At 41.4% G+C, this 19,985-nt stretch overlaps 1 protein-coding gene across 2 annotated transcripts in view; it reads left to right on the forward strand.

The window, feature by feature from the left end:
* The first annotated feature begins 1,614 nt into the window (after positions 1-1,614).
* The window catches only part of itpr3 (inositol 1,4,5-trisphosphate receptor, type 3), a 322,646-nt gene continuing 304,275 nt past the window's right edge, over positions 1,615-19,985 (forward strand). For both annotated transcript variants that reach the window (XM_078546659.1, XM_078546662.1), the window contains exon 1: positions 1,615-1,944. In XM_078546659.1, the coding sequence (XP_078402785.1) occupies positions 1,856-1,944 (89 nt within the window). In that variant the 5' untranslated portion in view covers positions 1,615-1,855. The remainder of the gene's footprint in view (positions 1,945-19,985) is intronic.

Consider the following 19,985-nt stretch of genomic DNA (forward strand, 5'->3'; position numbering starts at 1 on the left):
CATGAGGCCCAGTAGGAGAACGCATGCGGCCCAGTAGAAGAACGCAAGTGGCCCAGTACGAGAACGCATGAGGCCCAGTAGGAGAACGCATGCGGCCCAGTAGGAGAACGCATGTGGCCTAGTAGGAGAACACATGTGGCCCAGTAGGAGAACGCATGCGGCCCAGTAGAAGAACGCAAGTGGCCCAGTACGAGAACGCATGAGGCCCAGTAGGAGAACGCATGCGGCCCAGTAGGAAAACGCATGTGGCCCAGTAGGAGAACGCATGTGGCCCAGTAGGAGAACGCATGAGGCCCAGTAGGAGAACGCATGTGGCCCAGTAGGAGAACGCATGAGGCCCAGTAGGAGAACGCATGCGGCCCAGTAGAAGAACGCATGTGGCCCAGTAGAAGAACGCATGCGGCCCAGTAGAAGAACGCATGTGGCCCAGTAGGAGAACGCATGAGGCCCAGTAGGAGAACGCGTGAGGCCCAGTAGGAGAACGCATGAGGCCCAGCAGGAGAACGCATGCGGCCCAGTAGGAGAACGCATGAGGCCCAGTAGGAGAACGCATGAGGCCCAGTAGGAGAACGCATGCGGCCCAGTAGGAGAACGCATGCGGCCCAGTAGGAGAACGCATGAGGCCCAGTAGGAGAACGCATGAGGCCCAGCAGGAGAACGCAAGAGGCCCAGTACGAGAACGCAAGAGGCCCAGTAGAAGAACGCATGCGGCCCAGTAGGAGAACGCATGAGGCCCAGTAGGAGAACGCATGAGCAAAAATTAAGCCTTGAGCTCCTGAAAGAGTGATTCTCCAAAGGAAAATGTACGTATGAATTTCCAACAGGATTTAGGTAACATTTTAGATAAGTTTAAACATTTTGGGGAGTTATTTAAGTTGTGTTATATTTGTACTAGGCTAACTGTATATACATTCAAAGAATCCATTTTTCAGAATGATTTGATCTGTGTCTCTCTGACCCTTACCAGTTCCTTATCGACAGTCGTCCAAGAAAGGAAGAGCGATTTGATTGCTTGGTTTCCTGTGGATTGCTGGTTGGTTATTCATAGTGTTTCTTATCCCTCTGTTGGTTAATGATTGGTAGCTTGGGGACCAACATTTTCAGGTAGGCGGTTACTTTCGCTGACTCCAGGTCTGCTTCGTTCATTACCACAATTAATTGAAGGTTTATGGTTCGAAGCAGAAGTAAAACCACACGAAAGTTTCGTTAAGCTCGCTCTTCTAAACATTTTTCTACGAGGGAGAATTACCCAGCAGCATATTTGTGTCTAAACCGGATTGTGGCGTTTAAGGACGATAATCCTTTAGTTTTAAATGTTGGCTTTTATTGAGGACGTCACCGGCTCTGCTTGCTTTCCAATATTATGTACATGGAAGGCTCTAGCGTTTCTTCACTTTCTGTGATCTCTGACCAGAGTCACACACACACATTTTCGATTTCCAGCATCCGCAGTTTTTTTTGCTTTTCTCACACACACACACACATTAGGGTTTTTTTTTTGGTTTTGCTTTGGGTTACAAAGGGGCGTTACTGCTTGGTGATAAGAAGTTTGCATCAGATACTGTAAAACTTCCTGTATTATTTTCTCCTTTTCTATTGGATGCAGGTGGCCACATAGCCGGAGGAGCGCTCATGCAAATATTTGCTGCTCAGTTCTGATCTCTGTCTTTCATACTGTATATTGACAGTGCGGTCGGAGAGTGGATCGAAGCGCACGGCAGCACCGGGCTCTTCCTGAACTTCCTGCGAAACTTCTTTTTTTTTGGTTCTTTAGCAACTCATGAATTCCCCGCGTGGGCTGATATAAACCTTTCAACTAAAGACCCGAGCGCGTCTGCTCAGATAGGAGAGCGCAATGTCTGAAATGTCAAGTTTTCTGCATGTTGGGGATATTGTCTCCCTGTACGCGGAGGGCTCGGTGAATGGCTTCATTAGTACCTTGGGGTAAGAGATCATTGACTCGCATGTGTTCATGCACCGAGAAGCTTTACTCTTTCCCGGCTATATCCGTACACTTTTCCAAACCTTCAAGCAAACATATATGTTAATTACATATGTGCAATTTCAACAGGCAAGGCAAAAAACTTTTAGCTCAGTGACTCTACTGGGTCCTAACTTCCGTCAGGTTTGTCACGAAACTTAGTTGAAACTTAATGTTATGATAAAACAGGTTGTTGTAGGGTGATTGTTTATCGATTTTGAATTAGTGTCACTTTACATGTATTTCCTGCTGTGCAGTTAAGGCCTAGGGCCAATATAGGTGCTCTATCCAGCTCTACCCCCCCCCACCTTAAACCAGCTTATATTTCACCTCTTTTCTATTTTTACTAGTTCTGTTGAAGAGTCATACCGACTCGAAACGTTAACTGTGTTCCTCTCCGCAGATGCTGCCTGACCTGCTGAGTTTTTCCAGCTATTTTTGTTTTTGTTTTGTAACATTACTGGACCTGATTTTCAGATTTGCTTTGAAACAATGTAATCAAAAGCACTTCTCTCGCGGCTGCTTGTTAGGACTGCCTCATGTAACTTTCCTAATGTTCTTTGTGTAGCACTTTGGATGTTCCAGGACACAAGTAGGCGCTGTTAAATTCCTGCTCCTTTAAATCTATTCTGATCTGCTTATTTTCTTGAATTTTCCACTTCTTGTTCACCTGAGCTATGCATTGCCCTTCCCATACCCCCTGAAACACATGGCACATTGTGAATTGCGATGGTTTGTGGAGGCTGGACAGTGGCAAGCCCTATCCTTTGGAGTAGTGGTGATTTAAAGGGGCACTCTCTCCAAGAAAAGGAGTTTTTGTTTGGTTTCTGGTGGGAGATGAATCACATGTTTCTTTCATCACAATGACCCCACATGCAAGGGGTTCAACACGATTTTTGTTGTTAGTGGTTTACATACAAAGATGCTGCTCCTTCAGGTGCCGTGTTTTGCAACACTGGCGATCATGGCTCTCCAGCTTTCATGGCCTTTGATAATGGCCAACATTATGGTGTTGTTCTCAAACCTTTTACCTCCTCTGCTTCTTAAGCTGTCAGTCTATTTTCTCCTTTTTCTCACTCTTGCTTCACTACGCTCAATTTTGCCAGTCACTACCAGATGTCCTGGTTCTACCCTCCGAAGTATGAGCCCAAGGAATTTTAGTTGTGTCTTGGTGATCATTTCTAAAAGTTCTTCTTGCGTGCCCACTTTCCTCAAAACTCCATTAGTTGTGTGTGTACTTACTAGCTTTTTAAAAAAATATTTTATTTCATGAAAATTTACCTGTCCTGCATTAGATGCAGTGGCAATTGCAAGAAGCTGTCTTTTTGCAGGACAAAATGGTGGAAATTGTAAGAATTTGATCCACTATAATTAGAGCATTAAACTGAGATATTGGGGGTGTCTAGATATTATAATTTACTACTTATAGATAAGCAATCGATAGTAATGGATTGCATGGTAATTTGCTTGTAGTAATGCACAAATGTTTTGACAGATAGCATGGCACTTTTAAAGTAAAGAGAAAAAGAAAGACTTGCTAGACAGTGCCTGTCATGACCTAAGGATGTCCCAAAGTGCTTTAAAAAGTGTTGTCACTGTTGTAGGAATTCTGGGAGTCAATTTGTGCACAGCAAAGTCCCGTGAACAGCACTGTACTAATGACCAGATAACCCATTTTAGTGTTTTAATATTTAGTGTTTTGGTTTGAAACGCAAGAGGGGTTATACATAAACTACATGCTGATGTTTAATATGAGCCCTGGTCAAAAGAAACATAAATTATAAGCTTCCACACATTAACAAAAATGAGAGCACATTGAATTGGAGATAGCCTTTTAAGCTGGGTTGGAAACTGGTTGGGAGGTAGGAGGCCGAGAGTGGAGCTAAACGTACATACAGCACTCTGATTGGCAGGACGTGACAGGTGTTTTCCCCAGGGATATGTTTTGACCCCTTAACTTTTCACCATATTTATTACTGGCTTGGATGAAGGAACAGAGATTTGTCTATCCAAGTTTGCAGAGTACACTAAGTTAGGAGTAAGTAGCACATATGCCCTTGTTTATATTTACTAGCTGGTCTCTAGGTGTTGCCTGACCTGCTGAGTATATTCAGTATTTTCTGTTTATATTTCCAATTTCTAGCAACTGCAGTATTTTGCTTTTGTAGCAATCTGGAGCATGGCTAGGGCATTAAGACGTAGCTTCGGCATGACCTGAATTTTTTTTAAAGCTACTGGAGCCTAATGATGAAATTATCTCAATTGACACATCTGATGACCTTTAGGGGATATTTGCAGAAGCAAGTGGCTGTAGATTGGCTGTTTATCTATCCTGATATCTACCCATGAAGAGAGGCTAGGTAGATTAGAAAATTAGCAGAAAATGATTGTCAGCTTATTCAAACATTGAAACATAGCATCTGAACTGCTGCATTTAAAAAAAAATAAATGTACCATGAGTGCCAGATGCTAAACAGTGAGAACCGACAATTATTCTGCAGAGTGATGGTTTGGTAGTTAGGTCAATCTAAATGAACAAGCAGCTGGAAGTTTCAAACCAATGAGTCATGTGATTTTTAGCTGATTATCTCTATAAGGACTTTGGGGCCTTTAAGCCCTGACTCTTGCAACCAAACCAGCTGGCATCTAAATTTCTGGCCTTAGATGAATGGCATCTTTGTGGGAATATAATGTGCATTTCATAGCAGGCCATCAAAAACTATCTTCAATGAGTTACTGTGCCTGACAGTATAAGAAAGTGAATTAATTATAGTTAATATTACAATTGGTCTCGAGAACCCTGTATTCATTAATGTTAATTCAGCTTCCTGAACATATAGAACCATGAACCAATTTGAATCTGCTTTTCAGATAGGAGAAAAAAGTTAAAAAGAAAATTAAAGCCCCATAGTGTGGAATAAATGTTTCAATTGTCCACATTGGCGCACTCCACTTGTGTCATCATGTACCAAAAATGGTTTGAGTCATTGGTCATGAATGCAGGGTTCATTGAATTACTTATAATTAGGTTCTGATCAAATACAGAAGTATACAAAACATTTATTGCAGAAAGCGAAAAATAAATGTAAAGCTGCCTCATATATGCATTTAAACAGTTTTAATGGAAAGGAACTAACAGAATTCACTGAGCAGCCATTGATTTTCTGATGCAGTGTTTTTTTGGAATCATAGAAACTTTATAGTGCAGATGGAGGCTATTCAGCCCATCAAATCTGCACTGGCTCTCTGAAAGAGCATTCTACGTCGTTCCACTCTCCTGCCTTATCCCCGTGACCTTGCACATTCTTTTCAGATAGCAATCCTTTCCCCTTTTGAATACTTCGATCGAACCTGTCTCCACTACCCTGTCAAGAAGTCCATTCCAGACTCCAACCACCTTCTGGGTGAAACGTTTTTTCCTTACATCACTATTACTCCTTTTGTCAATTATTTTGAATCTGTGCCCTCCAGTTCTTGATGCTCTTGAGTGGGAACAGTTTCTCACTATTTACCCTGTCCATACCCCTCAGGATCTTGGATACCTCTATCAAGTCTCCTCTCAGCCTTCTTTTCTCCAAGGAAAACAGTCACAACCTCTCCAATCTACCCTCATAGCTACAGTTCTTCAACCCTGGAATCATTCTTGTGAATCTCCACTATACTCTTTCTAATGCCTTCACATCATATGTTTTCTTTTCTTTTAGCATGGAGTATTTCCAAGGTAAGTTCGTCAGAGGCAGTGGCATAGTGGTATTGTCACTGAACTAGTACTCCAGAGACCCAGGCTCTGGGGACTCAGGTTCAAATCCCACCAAAGCAGATGGTGACATTTGAATTCAATAAAAAAATCTGGAATTAAAACCATTGTTGTAAAAACACATCTGGTTCATGAATGCCCTTTGGGGAAGGAAATCAGCCATCCTTACCTGGTCTGACCTATGTGTGACTCCAGACCCACAGCAATGTGGTTGACTCTTAAATGGCCTAGCAAGCAACTCAGTTCTCAAGGACAATTAGGGATGAGCAATAAATGCTGGCCCAGCCAGTGATTCCCACATCCCATGAATGAATAATTAAAAAAATATTTAATCTTACATAAAAAGACCTTCACACCATTACCTTTTGTTTCCTGTCACTGAGCCAATTTTGGATCCAACCTGCCACCTTCCCCTGTACCTCATGAGATATCACTTTCCTGACTTGTCTGCCATGTGGGACCTTGTCAAATGTCATACTGAAATCCATGTAGACAACATCCACTACATTACCCTCATCAATCCTCCTTGTTACTTCCTCAAAAAATTCTATTAAGTTAGTAAGACACGATCTTCCCCTAACAAAACCATGCTGACTATCTCTGATCAATCCATGTCTTTCTAAGTGACAGTTTATCCTGCCTCTCGTAATTGATTCCAATAATTTGCCCACCACCAAAGTCAGACTGACTGGCCTATAATTTTCTGGTCTATACCTCGCACCCGTTTTAAATAATGGTACAACGTTGGCAGACCTCCAATTCTCTGGAACCTCAAATGTATCTAGTGAGGATTGGAAAATGATCCTTAGAGCATCCGCCATTTCCTTCCTGGCTTCCTTCAACAGCCTGGGATACAATCCATCTGGCCCTGGTGATTTATCCACCTTCAAGGATGCCAGTCACTCCAGTACTTCCACTCTCACTATGCTTATTGTATCTAATATTTCACAGTCCTCCTCTTTAAATACAATTTCTGTGTTATTCCTTTCCTTAGTGAAAATAGAGACAAAGTACTTGTTGAGAACCCTGTCCACACCTCCTGCATCAATCCACAAGTTACCACATACATTGCTGATAGACCCTATCTTTTCCTTAGTTATTCTCTTGCTCTTAATATACTGGTAAACATCTTAGATTTCTTTGATTTTATCTGTCAATAATTTTTCATATCCTCTCTTTGCTTTCCTAATTTCCATTTTTACTTCATCCCTGTACTTTCTATGCTCCTCTAGGCTTTCTACAGTATTAAGTCTTTCGTGACTGTCATAAGCTTTCTTTTTCTGCTTTATCTTGGCCTGTATGCTTCTGGATAACCAGGGAGCTCTAGATTTGGCAGTACCACCCTTTTTCTTTGTGGGGACATGTCTACACTGTGCACGTAGGATCTCGCCTTTGAATGCCTCCCACTGATTTGACACAGTTTTTCCTTCTAATAGCTGTATCCAGTCCACTCTCGCCAGCTCATCTCTCAGCTTTGTAAAATTTGTCTTCCCCCAATTTAGAACTTTTACTCCTGTTCTATCTTTATCCTTTTCCATAATGATGCTAAATCTAACTATATTATGGTCACTATGTCCAAAATGGTCCCCCACTGCTACTTCATGCACTTGCCCAGCTTCATTTCCTAAGACTAAATCTAGAATTGCGCCCTCTCATTGGGCTTGTTACATGCTGGCTAAAAAAAGCTCTCTTGAATGCAGTTCAAGAAATTTGAGCCATCTGTGCCCTTCACACTGTTCATATCCCAACTGATATTAGGGTAGTTGAAGTTCCCGATGATTACTGCCCTGTTGTTTTTGCACTCTGAAATCTGTCTACATATTTTCTCTTCTAACTCCCTTCCACTATTTAGGGGTCTATAGTACAGTCCTAGCAGCGTGGCTGCCCCTTTTTATTCATTCATGGGACATGGGCTTCGCTGGCTAGGCCAGCATTTATTGCCCATCCCTAATTGCTTGTTCCCTAATTGCTTGTTCAGAGGGCATTTTTAAGAGCCAAGCACATTGCTGTGGGTCTAGAGTCACACATAGGCCAGACCAGGTAAGGACAGCAGATTTCCTTCCCTAAAGGGCATTAGTGAACCAGACAGGTTTTTACAACAATCGACAATGGTTTCATGGTCATCATTAGACTTGTAATTCCAGATATTTATTGAATTCAAAGTCCACCGGATTCAAACCCAGGTCCCCAGAGCATTACCCTGGGTCTCTGGAGTACTAGCCCAGTGACAAAACCACTGTGCCACCGCCTCTGAGCTCAACCCATATTGCCTCATTTGATGCTTCATTCAGTATACCCATCCCTGCTGACAGCTGTAATTGATTCTTTAACCAATAATGCTACACCCCCACCTTTTTTATCCTCCTGCCTATCCTGCCTGAAAACTCTATGTCCAGGGATGTTGAGTTGCCATCTTTGCCCCTTCTTAAGCCAAGTTTAAGAATATCATGCTGCCATGTGTCTATCTGTGCCCTCAGCTCATCGGTTTTAATTACTATGCTCCTTACGTTTACGTATATACCTTTTAACACTGCCAAATTCCTGTGCTGTACACATTTTAACCTGTGTTGGCTCTGTCTTTCAGAGTCACTCACTGATTCTCCATCTCCCATTCCCTGCTCTGAATTTTCCCTCAGGTTCCCACCCCATTGCTAACACATTTTAAAAATCCCCCAACAGCACCAGCAAATCTCCCTGCAAGGATATTCATCTCAGCCCTGCTCAGGTGTAGACTGCCCTGCTTGTACAGATCCCACCTTCCCCAGAACTGGTCCCAATGCTTCAGAAATCGGATGCCCTCCCTCCTACACCAACTCTCCAGCCACGTGTTTTTTATTGCTCAGTTCTCCTATTTCTATACTCGCTTGCACGTGGGACTGGGAGTAATCCTGAGATCACAGCTTTAGAGGTCCTGCTTTTCAACCTCCTTCCTAGCTCCCTAAAATCTGCTTTCAGGACCTCATCCCCTTTCCTACCTAAATCATTCATACCAACATCATTCATGGACCACGACCTCTGGCTGATCACCCGCCCTCAGAAGAATGTCCTGCAGCTGCTCCATGACATCCTTGATCCTGGTACCAAGGAAGCAACATACTATCCTGAATTCACGTCTAGGGCTACAGAAACGCCTGTCTGTTCCCCTAACTAACGAATCCCCCGTTACTACTGCTCGTCCTCTCTTCTTTCTCCCCTCCTGTACAGCAGAACTGCCTGTGGTGCCGCAAACTTGGCTCTGACTGCACTCCTCCAAGGGACCAATGCCCTCACTGGTATCCAAAACAGAAAACCAATTGGTGAGCAGGATCCCAGGGGACTCCTGCACTATCTGCCTAGTTCTCTTGGACTGCCTGGCGCAGTCCCTTTCTGCCTTCTAAGTTGCTAAGCTGCGGTGTGACCACATCTCTGAATGTGCTATCCACATAGCTTTCAGTCTCGTTGGTGCGCCACAGTGACTCCAGCTGCCACTCAAACTCCGAAACCCGGAGCTCAAGGTTCTGCAGCTGGCGACACTTCCTGCACATGGTAGCGTCCACAACTTCCCACATATCACAAGACACGCATTCCACACGACTGAGCTATCCTGCCATGGCTTCAATTTACTTCCCTTGCGTTAACTTTATTTTACTTTGGTTTACTTGTACAACTTTATTTTACCTAGCCTTGACTTAACTTTACTCCCCTATTGCTTGTGTTTCTTACTTAAATGTAAGTAGCCCATTCTTTTAAAAAGATTGTTTTTCTAATTCTCAGCTACTTCATGTCATTCCCTAACAGCAGTTTCTCACCAGCCAATGGACTTATGTATCCCCTGTGATGTTAGGTGCTAGGGGCTGCTGACTGCCTGGCTCGGGAATCCTCCTCACATTCTCCAGTAGGTGCTGCTGATTGCTGGCTCAGGGTCCTCCTCTTTCACTTTCTTCTAGGTGCTGCTGACTGCCTGTCCCAGGGTCCTCCTCTTGCACTTTCCTCTATGTGCTGCTGACTGCCTGTCCCAGGGTCCTGTAAGGCAGCCTGCAATTCTGGGTAGCATCTACTTATAGAGAGGTTTAAGGATTTGAATTAATTATCTTTCCATTTGCAAATGTTAGGCCTTCAATACTACAAGTATTAAAATAAGTAAAATAATGTTGGTTTCTATTTATGGCATAGCTGTTAAAAGTCTAATACTGAGCTTTATATACTAGGTAGGGTCAAGCTCCATCATTGTTCTGCATTGGATTGGCTGGTACCTGCAATTGCAGCAAGATTACTAAAATCAGTGTCAGTATCCTTGGACCAGGGAGCTAAAGGGGTAAGGGGGTGGGAGGGCAGCAGAACTGGGGGAGGGAGAGAAGGAGAGGGGAAATTGGAAGGTGGGGCAGAGGAAAGGAGGGAACGAAAGGGATGGGAAGGAGAGACAGAGAGGAAGATAGAAAGAAGGGAGGGAGGGTGATGGGGTAGAGAGGGATGAAGGGAGGGAAATTCCAGGGTTTTCACAATTTTACTGTTACTCTTTGATTCCTGCTGGAAAGTACACTTCATTACATTGGGTAAGGATAAAATTGGGCACATAAAGGGCTGAATTTTCCCGGCTAATTAGTGATGGTTTAGGTGTTAGGAGGGAACGTCAGGCAGGCGCCCAATTGAGTCACTTAAGTGGTCAATTAAGGGACGCTTCCTGCCTCTGTGGGTATTTTGCCCACATCTGGAAGGCCTGTTGTTGTATGGTGAACAGCCAGCCAGAACCAGTGCAAGAGTATTAGGTGTCCAAGGTGAGCCTTCAGTTTTGAAAAAGGAGAATATTACAATACTTATTGTACATTCTTATTGTTCTACACTTTTTATAGGATATGTACTAAAAGAAATGCACATTATATTGCGCAATATGGCTCACATGATGTAATATAATGTGTTTCTGCAACAGTTACTAGACAGTTTCATGTGCAATTTACACCACCAATAATCATTGCGATAGAGTGAGCTAGATTAAATTATGTTCTTCATTATTATTTACTGGCTTGCAGTTCTGGAATAGCCATGTAGATGTACAAATTTGTAAAACAGTTGCATAAACAAAATGAGGCATATAATACGAAATTTTGGGAAAGTGCAATGTAAATACATGGAAATTTATATTTATGTCAGTATATGTGGATGTGTAGCAGTAGATCTAGACCTTTCATTCTCGCTGCTGAAGCCTGTTTGTTTACTTATGTAGTTTCATGAATAGTTCATTCAGTTTTTTGCCATCCTCCAAATTTTGGTGCTCTTGGTGACCACCTAGTTTGCCTAATGGTTGCACCAGCCCTGCAGCCAGCTAAACCCTGGTGGCCTGCCAGTGGATTCTGTGGGGTGGAGGTTCTCCTTTATGGGCACTCCGTGCTCCACAGAGATCCCCCCCACCCTTTGGTGGCAAAGGCCGACCTAGTGACAACGATTTCCCCCAACCACACTTACCAGCTCCCTGAAGGTGCTTTGGCGTTGAAGTGCCTTGTTCCTGGTGTTGGAGCTTCAGTGCTGGTCATCATTAATGGTGGTGCTGCTGAGCCTGCTGAGCTGTCAGCTTTCTAATTGTGCTAGCCACTATTGGGGGGTGTGTCTCTATCCTTAATTTGTTGCTGCCCCTCGGTCGTCTAAAGTGGGTTTGGCTCCCAGTGTCAGTTCCAGCGGCAGGACTTTGCAGTCATTCACAAAATTTAGCCGAAGTAGTTTTCTGATGCTCAGTGTCTGGGTTCACACGAGGGACTGTTCACTCTATGGTACAACCTGGAGTACACGTTTTACACCATCTCCAAAATAAGCAGGGAGAGGGAAAACGGGGATTTAAAAAGAATCATTATTAATGTACGAGTTTCAGTTCTTTTGTTGATTGTATGTAATCTCTTGACAGAAATGTATTCTTTCTCTTGAAGTGTTTACATATAAGATGACAAAAATTTGATTACTTTGTGTAATTTAGGTGCAAGTAGATTATGAGGTAAATTTATTTAATAGACTTTTAAGCATTCCCCTTTTGCTTTTTGTATTGTTACAATTGCTCTAGCTGTCCCAAACTGTGCAAGTTTAAATGACTTGTGGCATTACAAACCACCTTAATTTTGCACATTAGAACTCCATTGCAACTGAAAGCTGTACTTTTGATACAACGAAATTAATGAATGAATTAATTAGAATTTAGAAGGAATGAAATGTAAAATAAAAGCTCTTTGAAACTTCTCAAAGGGGACGAGTAAAATTTATAAAATATCTAAAATCCACAATGATTTCCTATCTACGATTGTGAGATTTAATGGTATTGTTCCATTGCATTCCTTTTGCCTGCAGCTAAAAGTGTATAAATATAGCCAAAAGTTGCATTCTTCATTTGGTTTATCAGAACATATTTGTGGCTATCTAGAAACCATTCACATTATAATTTTGTTTTGATCACCTTCTGGCTTGTTTCCTTTGCTTTGATGTGATGTTAAAGAATACTGCATAAAATCCTGTAATTTATATACCTTGAATTGAATTGGCACGAAGTGTGTCTCCTTATGTGTTCAGCATGGGGGGTTTGGAGATTAGTGCATGAAGCAACAATCACAACCAGTTTTTAGTTATGATTCACCTTTGGTAGAGATGAGGTGCTAAAAAGGCACTAGAAACATTGAATATGTTTGTATGAATGCCAAAGAGCCAATGCTTTCTCATGCACTCTCTTAGTTTTCCTAATTTCCTTTTTAAGCGCCCCCCCACTGCACTTTTTATGCTCCTCTAAGGACTCTGCTGTATTGAGGCCTTGAAAGCTGGAGCCCTTAATTTCTTAAAGACTGAGGAACAGAATGTGGACGTTTTTGGACCATAAGCTTGTAACTAGAGGGACAGGTATATAAAATTAAATTAGCTGCAGGCAAGACTTTTTAAGAGGAGTAGTTCCATCCTACTGAATATTGAATATAGAGTTTAGTGAAACTAATTAATGCTGTTCTGTTTAAGAGTAGACTGAGAATTGCAAAGGGAATTACAGAAAAAGCTGACTGAAGGTCTTGTGGACATAGTGGCCACTGAGATGCCGAAATAATGTTATTAACTATCGTTCCAGGAAAAGCAAAACTGATACCAAAACAACAAAGAATTAATAGCTTATGAGAAAACGTTTTTCAACCATCTCAAGTTTGTCCTATTAGTATTCTGGTTACCCAGTCAAGGATCTAACCGTCCCTTAAATGTTCCTGAAGTCTGCTTGTCTTATTTTTCTTGGCTGGTTACCTCATTTCTTCATTCATTTCTTCTGTTACCTGCTCAGAATTTAATTCTAAATCTAAATAGGATGTATGATCGGTCATTCCTGGAGTTTTACTTAATTTATCTTCTTCGGAGGTGGGGGTCACAGGGGCGATGGTCTTGGGAGAAAAGCTTTACAGAACCTTTCCACAGGAGCAGACCTGTTGAACTTTTTTCATGTTCCATTTTCAGAAAGGAAGACTAATGTGTAGAATTCACGCAAAACCTCTTTCATTTTCTATCCTTAAATAATATTTCTTAGATTTTATCTGTCTATTTAAACCTCTGGCAACCAGAAAAATAGCTGACAAATTTTATTTTGATTTCTTTTGCTGCTGTGTACAGCTCCTTTTCCTTTGGCTTCATAACTATTCTAATAGTCGGTTTACTAATTATGCTAAAAGCCTTCTGTTCCTTCCATGCACCTTTGCCTACCCTCTCCAGTATATACCTTAGTCATTGGCTTGCATAAAAGACATCGCCTCAAACTTCTTGTTGCAACTTCCTGCTTGTAGGTGCTTAAGTTATTGGATTGACTTAAAGCTCTTATGTCATCACTTATGATCAGTAGGGTGAGTAATACAGTAGCTGAAAATAGTTCAAAGTGTGATTGAAGTTGTGCCACCAGTGACAAGAATATGTCTTTATAAGGAAAAATCAATCTATTTCTAAATGTTTTTGACACAAATTTAATATACAGGGCTGTCATATTTATAGGACCTGAAAAGAGATGCATTGGAATCGGAAGAAAGTAGTGTGGAAATGTATCTAAGTAATTCATTGGCATATTTCAACAACCCATCATTCTCTGAAATGTATCTTTTATCAAACTGGCTATTCAACTGATTGTCCTTTGAACTGTTGCGGTTTTCAATCAAAGGACTTGGGTTCAGAGCAAAGAGCCTTAGAAAAATACTATGGTTTGATTCAGAAGCAGGTAATTTTAACTTTAAAGGCTCAGGAACAATTTACTTTTAATTTACACAAATGTAAAGATACATAAGTTGAAAATTATCTGAGCCTCGGTGTTTCAGAATTCATTTGAAATTGCTCATGAAATTCTATTTCAAGATGATGGGCTATAAATAAATAGAAGAGCTCAGCAATTATGACATATTCCAGGAAGTCTTTTACACTCATAATGGAGGTCAATCATACACCATCATGAGTTGAGATGGAGTTTTTGTCATTTTATATATGTGTATATAGAAATAAATGAAAACCATTTCCCTGATATTATGTGATGCAATATTATACAAATGTGTTCTTGGGAAATTAAGAATAAATGGATGACTGCCTCTGTTAGAATATTGGACCACTGAATTATTGAATTTCATATAAACTGTTCAGCATTTGTACAATAGTATATGCACAGCCTGATTCCCCAGAGTTATAATATTTAAAAACAAAAAACTACTGTGGATGCTGGAAATCCAAAACAAAAACAGAATTACCTGGAAAAACTCAGCAGGTCTGGCAGCATCGGCGGAGAAGAAAAGAGTCGACGTTTCGAGTCCTCATGACCCTTCAGTAGAGCTGCTGCTGAAGGGTCATGAGGACTCGAAACGTCGACTCTTTTCTTCTCCGCCGATGCTGCCAGACCTGCTGAGTTTTTCCAGGTAATTCTGTTTTTGTTTATAATATTTAAGCTTGCTGACTTCTAAGTTCTTTAAAAATCTTTACCTTCTTGACTTCCATACAACTGAATAGCATGTCAGGTAAGGAAAGATTTAAAGGGCATTTGTTAATCTGAACAACTACTTATACTTAGGTTTTGTGACCCTAATATTCCACTGCTTTGTTGCCAAGGGAAGAATGATTGGTACTCCTTTAGTATTTGGGAATATTATTTTTTCACCAACACTCAATCTTAATTCAGTTCTCATTGCCATTTGATCCATGTAAAACCCAGCATTGAACAATGTTTTTGCGTAATACTATACTACGCCAGACATTGAAAGATTTTTGAATGGGGTTGAGGGTCATATATGTGATAAATCTTTTGGCAATAATTAAGTCCTCTGCCCTCTGGCTTGGGGGTAGGATGGTGCTGGAAAACCAGCATCCTGGCTGGCAGTGCAAAATTATGCCCCCGCCTGCCTCCATTCCTGCCCTCATATCTGGGGAAAAATCTTGCCCATCATGTCAAGGTGCTCTGCTAAAGCTCATGACTTAATATCATAAATTGATGTTCTGAAAATCTGATTGGCACCCTGTTAGCTCAACTATTCCTGTGGCTTGGGAGGTAAAAGCATTCATTATTTGAGTCAGATATGCTACCCAACTAGCAAGTGTGATCCCTAGCCTGTGCTGATGCTATCTGATATCAGTTGGAGCAACAGTGGGGATTGCTACATTTGGCCTCAGTTTTGGACTAGGGAGTGATACGTTCTTGAGTGCAACTCAGTGCCTTGTCTTGGAACTGTTTTTGTTTGGCTGTTGGACGAGAACAGGATCAGGCTTGGCAGTGATGTGATGCCCCACCCCATCTGAATAGACCGTGGATACTCACGGTCTAGACTTACAGGTGAATAGTGGCCTCTTCTGTGAGGTACCGGAGATTGGCAGTGCTTTAGTAGTAGTTTCAACGTTCAGCAAAGGAATGAAAGAAAACATTTTTAAAAAGTTCTTCCTAAAAAAAAATATTTAGATGTTTGACTTTCTTCATTCATATCCAATTTTTTGCTATTTAACTTTTTGTAATATTATTAAAAAGTATAACTGTAGCCAGCTTGGAGCTGCCCATAATTAACTTGCCCACTCAAATATAATCCAGTGTTTACTTGCTGCAAAAATTTCTTGATATAATGTTGGTGTCTAATAGAGCTGTCCCGAAGAGTATGGATTCCATTTAATTTAACCTACGATAATGCCTCTTCTCCAATACATTGTTTTATTGGGACTCTGAAGCTGTGTTTAGTTTGATGAGGGAAAGAGGAGGGGAATGTGTCCAGTTCTGTTTTCTACAAAACTTGAGAGATATTGAAACACTGGAAATCGGGAAGAGAATAGGCACAGGCTGATTGCAAGTGTTAGAGGTCTGAATTATGAGGAAAGATTGGAGAAATTTGGGCTTTTAAGTCAAGGAGATGAATGAATGATAATCCTATAAACGTATACAACATTGTTGAACGTATAGAAAAGGTTAACTCAGAACATTAACTTGAAATTAAATTTAATGAATAAAGCACAGACAGTCCAATGCAGGTTCAAATAGGAGAAGAATGCTTTTATGAAAAATAGTAGCCCATTCTTCCCCGAAGTTAGTGATCAACATGCGGAACAATTGCCAGATAAAGTAGTGGAGACAAAAATCCTGGAATCAAAGAGACTAATGGATTCTGCAATGGGGTTTAATTTGCTTTAGTATGGCCTCCATCTTTGATCTCCATGTCCAAGACTTGAGTGATCTGGTACAGAAGTGGTTTAGTCATCTATCACCAAATATGGTTGGACCACCTCAGGTATCATCAACATTTTTCCTTTCTGCCCACATTGCACACCCTTTTGGAAAGCAAAGGTAGCTCCCAAAAGTTTTGCTTCACTGCCAACAGGTTCCTTAAATCTCTCTCTCCTGCTTCCATCACCCTCATTTGTACCAAAAAGTGTGAAGAACCTACGGACCTCTTTGTCACGAAAATTGAAACTACCTATTCAGCTTGTCCACTACCTTCCTGCTGCTTCCCCTCATGGACCAAGTGAAACATCCCCTCACCCTGACTCTGAACCTATATCTTCCTCTAGTTTCCCACCAGTCTTCCCTTTAAGCCCTCATCTTGTCCATGAAACCCACCTCCTGTTCTCTTGACCCAGTTCCCACTAAATTACTGGTCACCTAACATCCTCTCATGGCTCCCGTGCTAGCTGGCGAGGTAACTGATTCCCTCATTTTAGGTATGGCCCCTTCTATAAACTCCTCTCCCATATAACAACTTCATTCTTTTCACTGGGCAATTACTCGGGTTGAACAAGATTATGCGAAGCCTTGGTGTTTTGACCTGAGCTTCAAAGCCCAATTCCAGCCATCATAAAGATCTCATATTTCCACTTGCATAACTTTCTTGACCTCTGCCCTTCCATTGCTGCATTCCTTGTGCTTCTTTTCACCTCTAAACTGGATTACCTGATATCTTCCTTGTTTGTCACTTATACTCCATGAAATAAAGTACCTCATGCAAAATGTGACCATCTCTTCATTCTTCTTGTCCCCCAACATATTAGATTTACTCTCCTTGTCTTTCATATCCCTTCAGGGCCTTGCTGCATCTCATTTCTGAACGGTCCTTCAGCTGTACATCCTGTCCTGCACCCTTCAGCCACCTGACTCTGTCGTTTAGCATGTTGAACCACACTTTCTGACACTCCCTTGCAGTGTCATCTGTGTCTCAGTTGGTAGTACTGATGTTTGAGTCACAGGGATCGGGTTCAAGTTCTACTCCAAGGCTTGAGTACAAATATCAAGGCTGCCACTCCTGTGCAGTACTGAGGAAGTGCTGCATTGTCAGAGGTGCTGTCTTTTGGGTGAGCTGTTAAACTGAAGCACCATCTTGGGTGGATGTAAATGATCCCATGCCAGTATTTCAGAGAAGAACAGGGGAATTATCCTTAGTGTTCTTGCCGACATTTATCCCTCAATCAGCATCACAGAAAAGATTATCAGAACATCACATCACCGATTTTGGGAGTTTGCTGTGTGCATATTGACTGTCATGTTTCCTACATTGCAACAGTGACTACACTTCAAAAGAAGTACTTCACTGGCTGTAAAATGCTTGAGCTGTCCAGTGACCATGAAAAGTGCTGGATAAATGCAAGCCTTTCTTTTAAATCCCTTTGTCTCCAATTCTTTTTAAGATTTCTCAAAGCTCATCTTTTTGACCAAATTTCCTCAACTTTCTCACCACCGCTTGCCTTGGTTCAGAGTACATTTTCCCGATCGATATTCATGAAGTGCTGAGGGTTTTTTTTACATTGAAGGAACTTCAAAAGTACAACTTTGGTCTTATCAGTGGGCTGCTTGTCGCACAGATATTTTTAATGGACTCAATGGAGCCCTTCTGTAGTACTGATACTTAATAGACACAAACAATGGTGATTGCTACTTTACATTTAAAGGTCAATATGATTGAAAATGAATATCTCAATCTTATTAAACCAAAATTCAAAATAGTTTTGAGTCAGAGTTTGAGAGAAGGCAATCTCTTTTTCCTTGTGACCAGTTTTGTCTGAGGGTTCTTCCTAGGTTTGCAGTTGGAGTCCTTGTTTAAAGAAAGATAAATTGAAATCTCGAGACATGCATTATCTCCCCTGGGAGGCTGCAAACAAATCCTATGTAACACACTATTTTCCTAATAGGGACTTTCAAGTTAAGAATCCATTAACCATAGTGGAAAACTGTCAAATATCAAAAAATAATTGTACCCATAGTCTGTTGTGAAAGATTTGAGATTACAGGGAACTGAGAATTTTCACATTTTATGCCTAAAGGCTTTGTGGCCTTATCCTCTAATTAACATTTCCATGGTACAGTACTATTGTCTCACAGTTATTGTAGCAGCTGTTCGATTACTACTGCCTTGATTGTTAAATACATAGTAAATAATTGTGTCCCCTGACCTACACCAATTGCTGATCACTCCTGTGCTCACTGACCTACATTAGCTTGCGGTCCACCAAAGCCTTGATTTTAAAATTCTCATCCTGGTATTTAAATTCCTCTATGGTCTCACCCCTTCCTAACTCTGTAATCTTCACAATCTCTTCAATCATCTAACTCTGGCCACTTGTGCAGCTTCCATTCCCTTTGCCCCACCATCGGTGGTGGTACCTTCAGTCCTGTAGGCCCTAGGCATAGAATCCCCTTCTTGAACTTCTCCACTTTTCCCTAAAATCTCTTTCTCCTGTTCTGTGTAAATTTTAGTCTAATGATCCTGTGAAGGGTCTTGGCACTACCTTAAATAAAGGCAGCTTATCCCACCTGATTGCTTGGAACACAACTCCATCATGACAATACAAAAACAGAATTACCTGGAAAAACTCAGCAGGTCTGGCAGCATCAGCGGAGAAGAATAAAGTTGACGTTTCGAGTCCTCATGACCCTTCAACAGTACTGAGCAGTACTGAGTAAAATTAGGAGAGGGGTGAAATATAAGCTGGTTTAAGGTGGGGGGGGTTGGGTGAGAGAAGTGGGGGTGGGGGGGTTGGTTGTAGGGACAAACAAGCAGTGATAGGAGCAGATAATCAAAAGATGTCACAGACAAAAGAACAAAGAGGTATTGAAGGTGGTGATATTATCTAAGAGAATGTGCTAATTAAGAATGGATGTCAGGACACAAGGTACAGCTGTAGTGGGGTGGGGTGAAATAAGACTAACAGGGCATAAAAGGTATAAATTTTAAAATAATGGAAATAGGTGGGAAAAGAAAAATCTATATAAATTATTGGAAAAAACAAAAACAAATGCAAACTGGGCGACTGGTTTGCAGAACACCCGCAGTCTGTCCGCAAGAATGACCCAAATCTCCCTGTCGCTTGCCATTTTAACACTCCACCCTGCTCTCTTGCCCACATGTCTGTCCTTGGCTTGCTGCATTGTTCCAGTGAAGCTCAACGCAAACTGGAGGAACAACACCTCAACTTCCGACTAGGCACTTTACAGCCTTCCGGACTGAATATTGAATTCAACAACTTTAGATCTTGAACTCCGTCCTCCATCCCCACCCCCTTTCCATTTCTTCCCCCTACCTTTTGTTTTTTTCCAATAATTTATATAGATTTTTCTTTGCCCACCTATTTCCATTATTTTTAAATTTATACCTGTTATGCCCTTTTAGTCTTATTTCACCCCACCCCCACTAGAGCTGTACCTTTTGTGTCCTGCCATCCATTCTTAATTAGCACATTCTCTTAGATAATATCACCACCTTCAACACCTCTTTGTTCCTTTGTCTGTGACAATTTTTGATTATCTGCTCCTATCACTGCTTGCTTGTCCCTACAACC

Source organism: Cetorhinus maximus, chromosome 8, assembly GCF_964194155.1.
Source record: "Cetorhinus maximus chromosome 8, sCetMax3.hap1.1, whole genome shotgun sequence".
Lineage (NCBI taxonomy): Eukaryota > Metazoa > Chordata > Chondrichthyes > Lamniformes > Cetorhinidae > Cetorhinus > Cetorhinus maximus.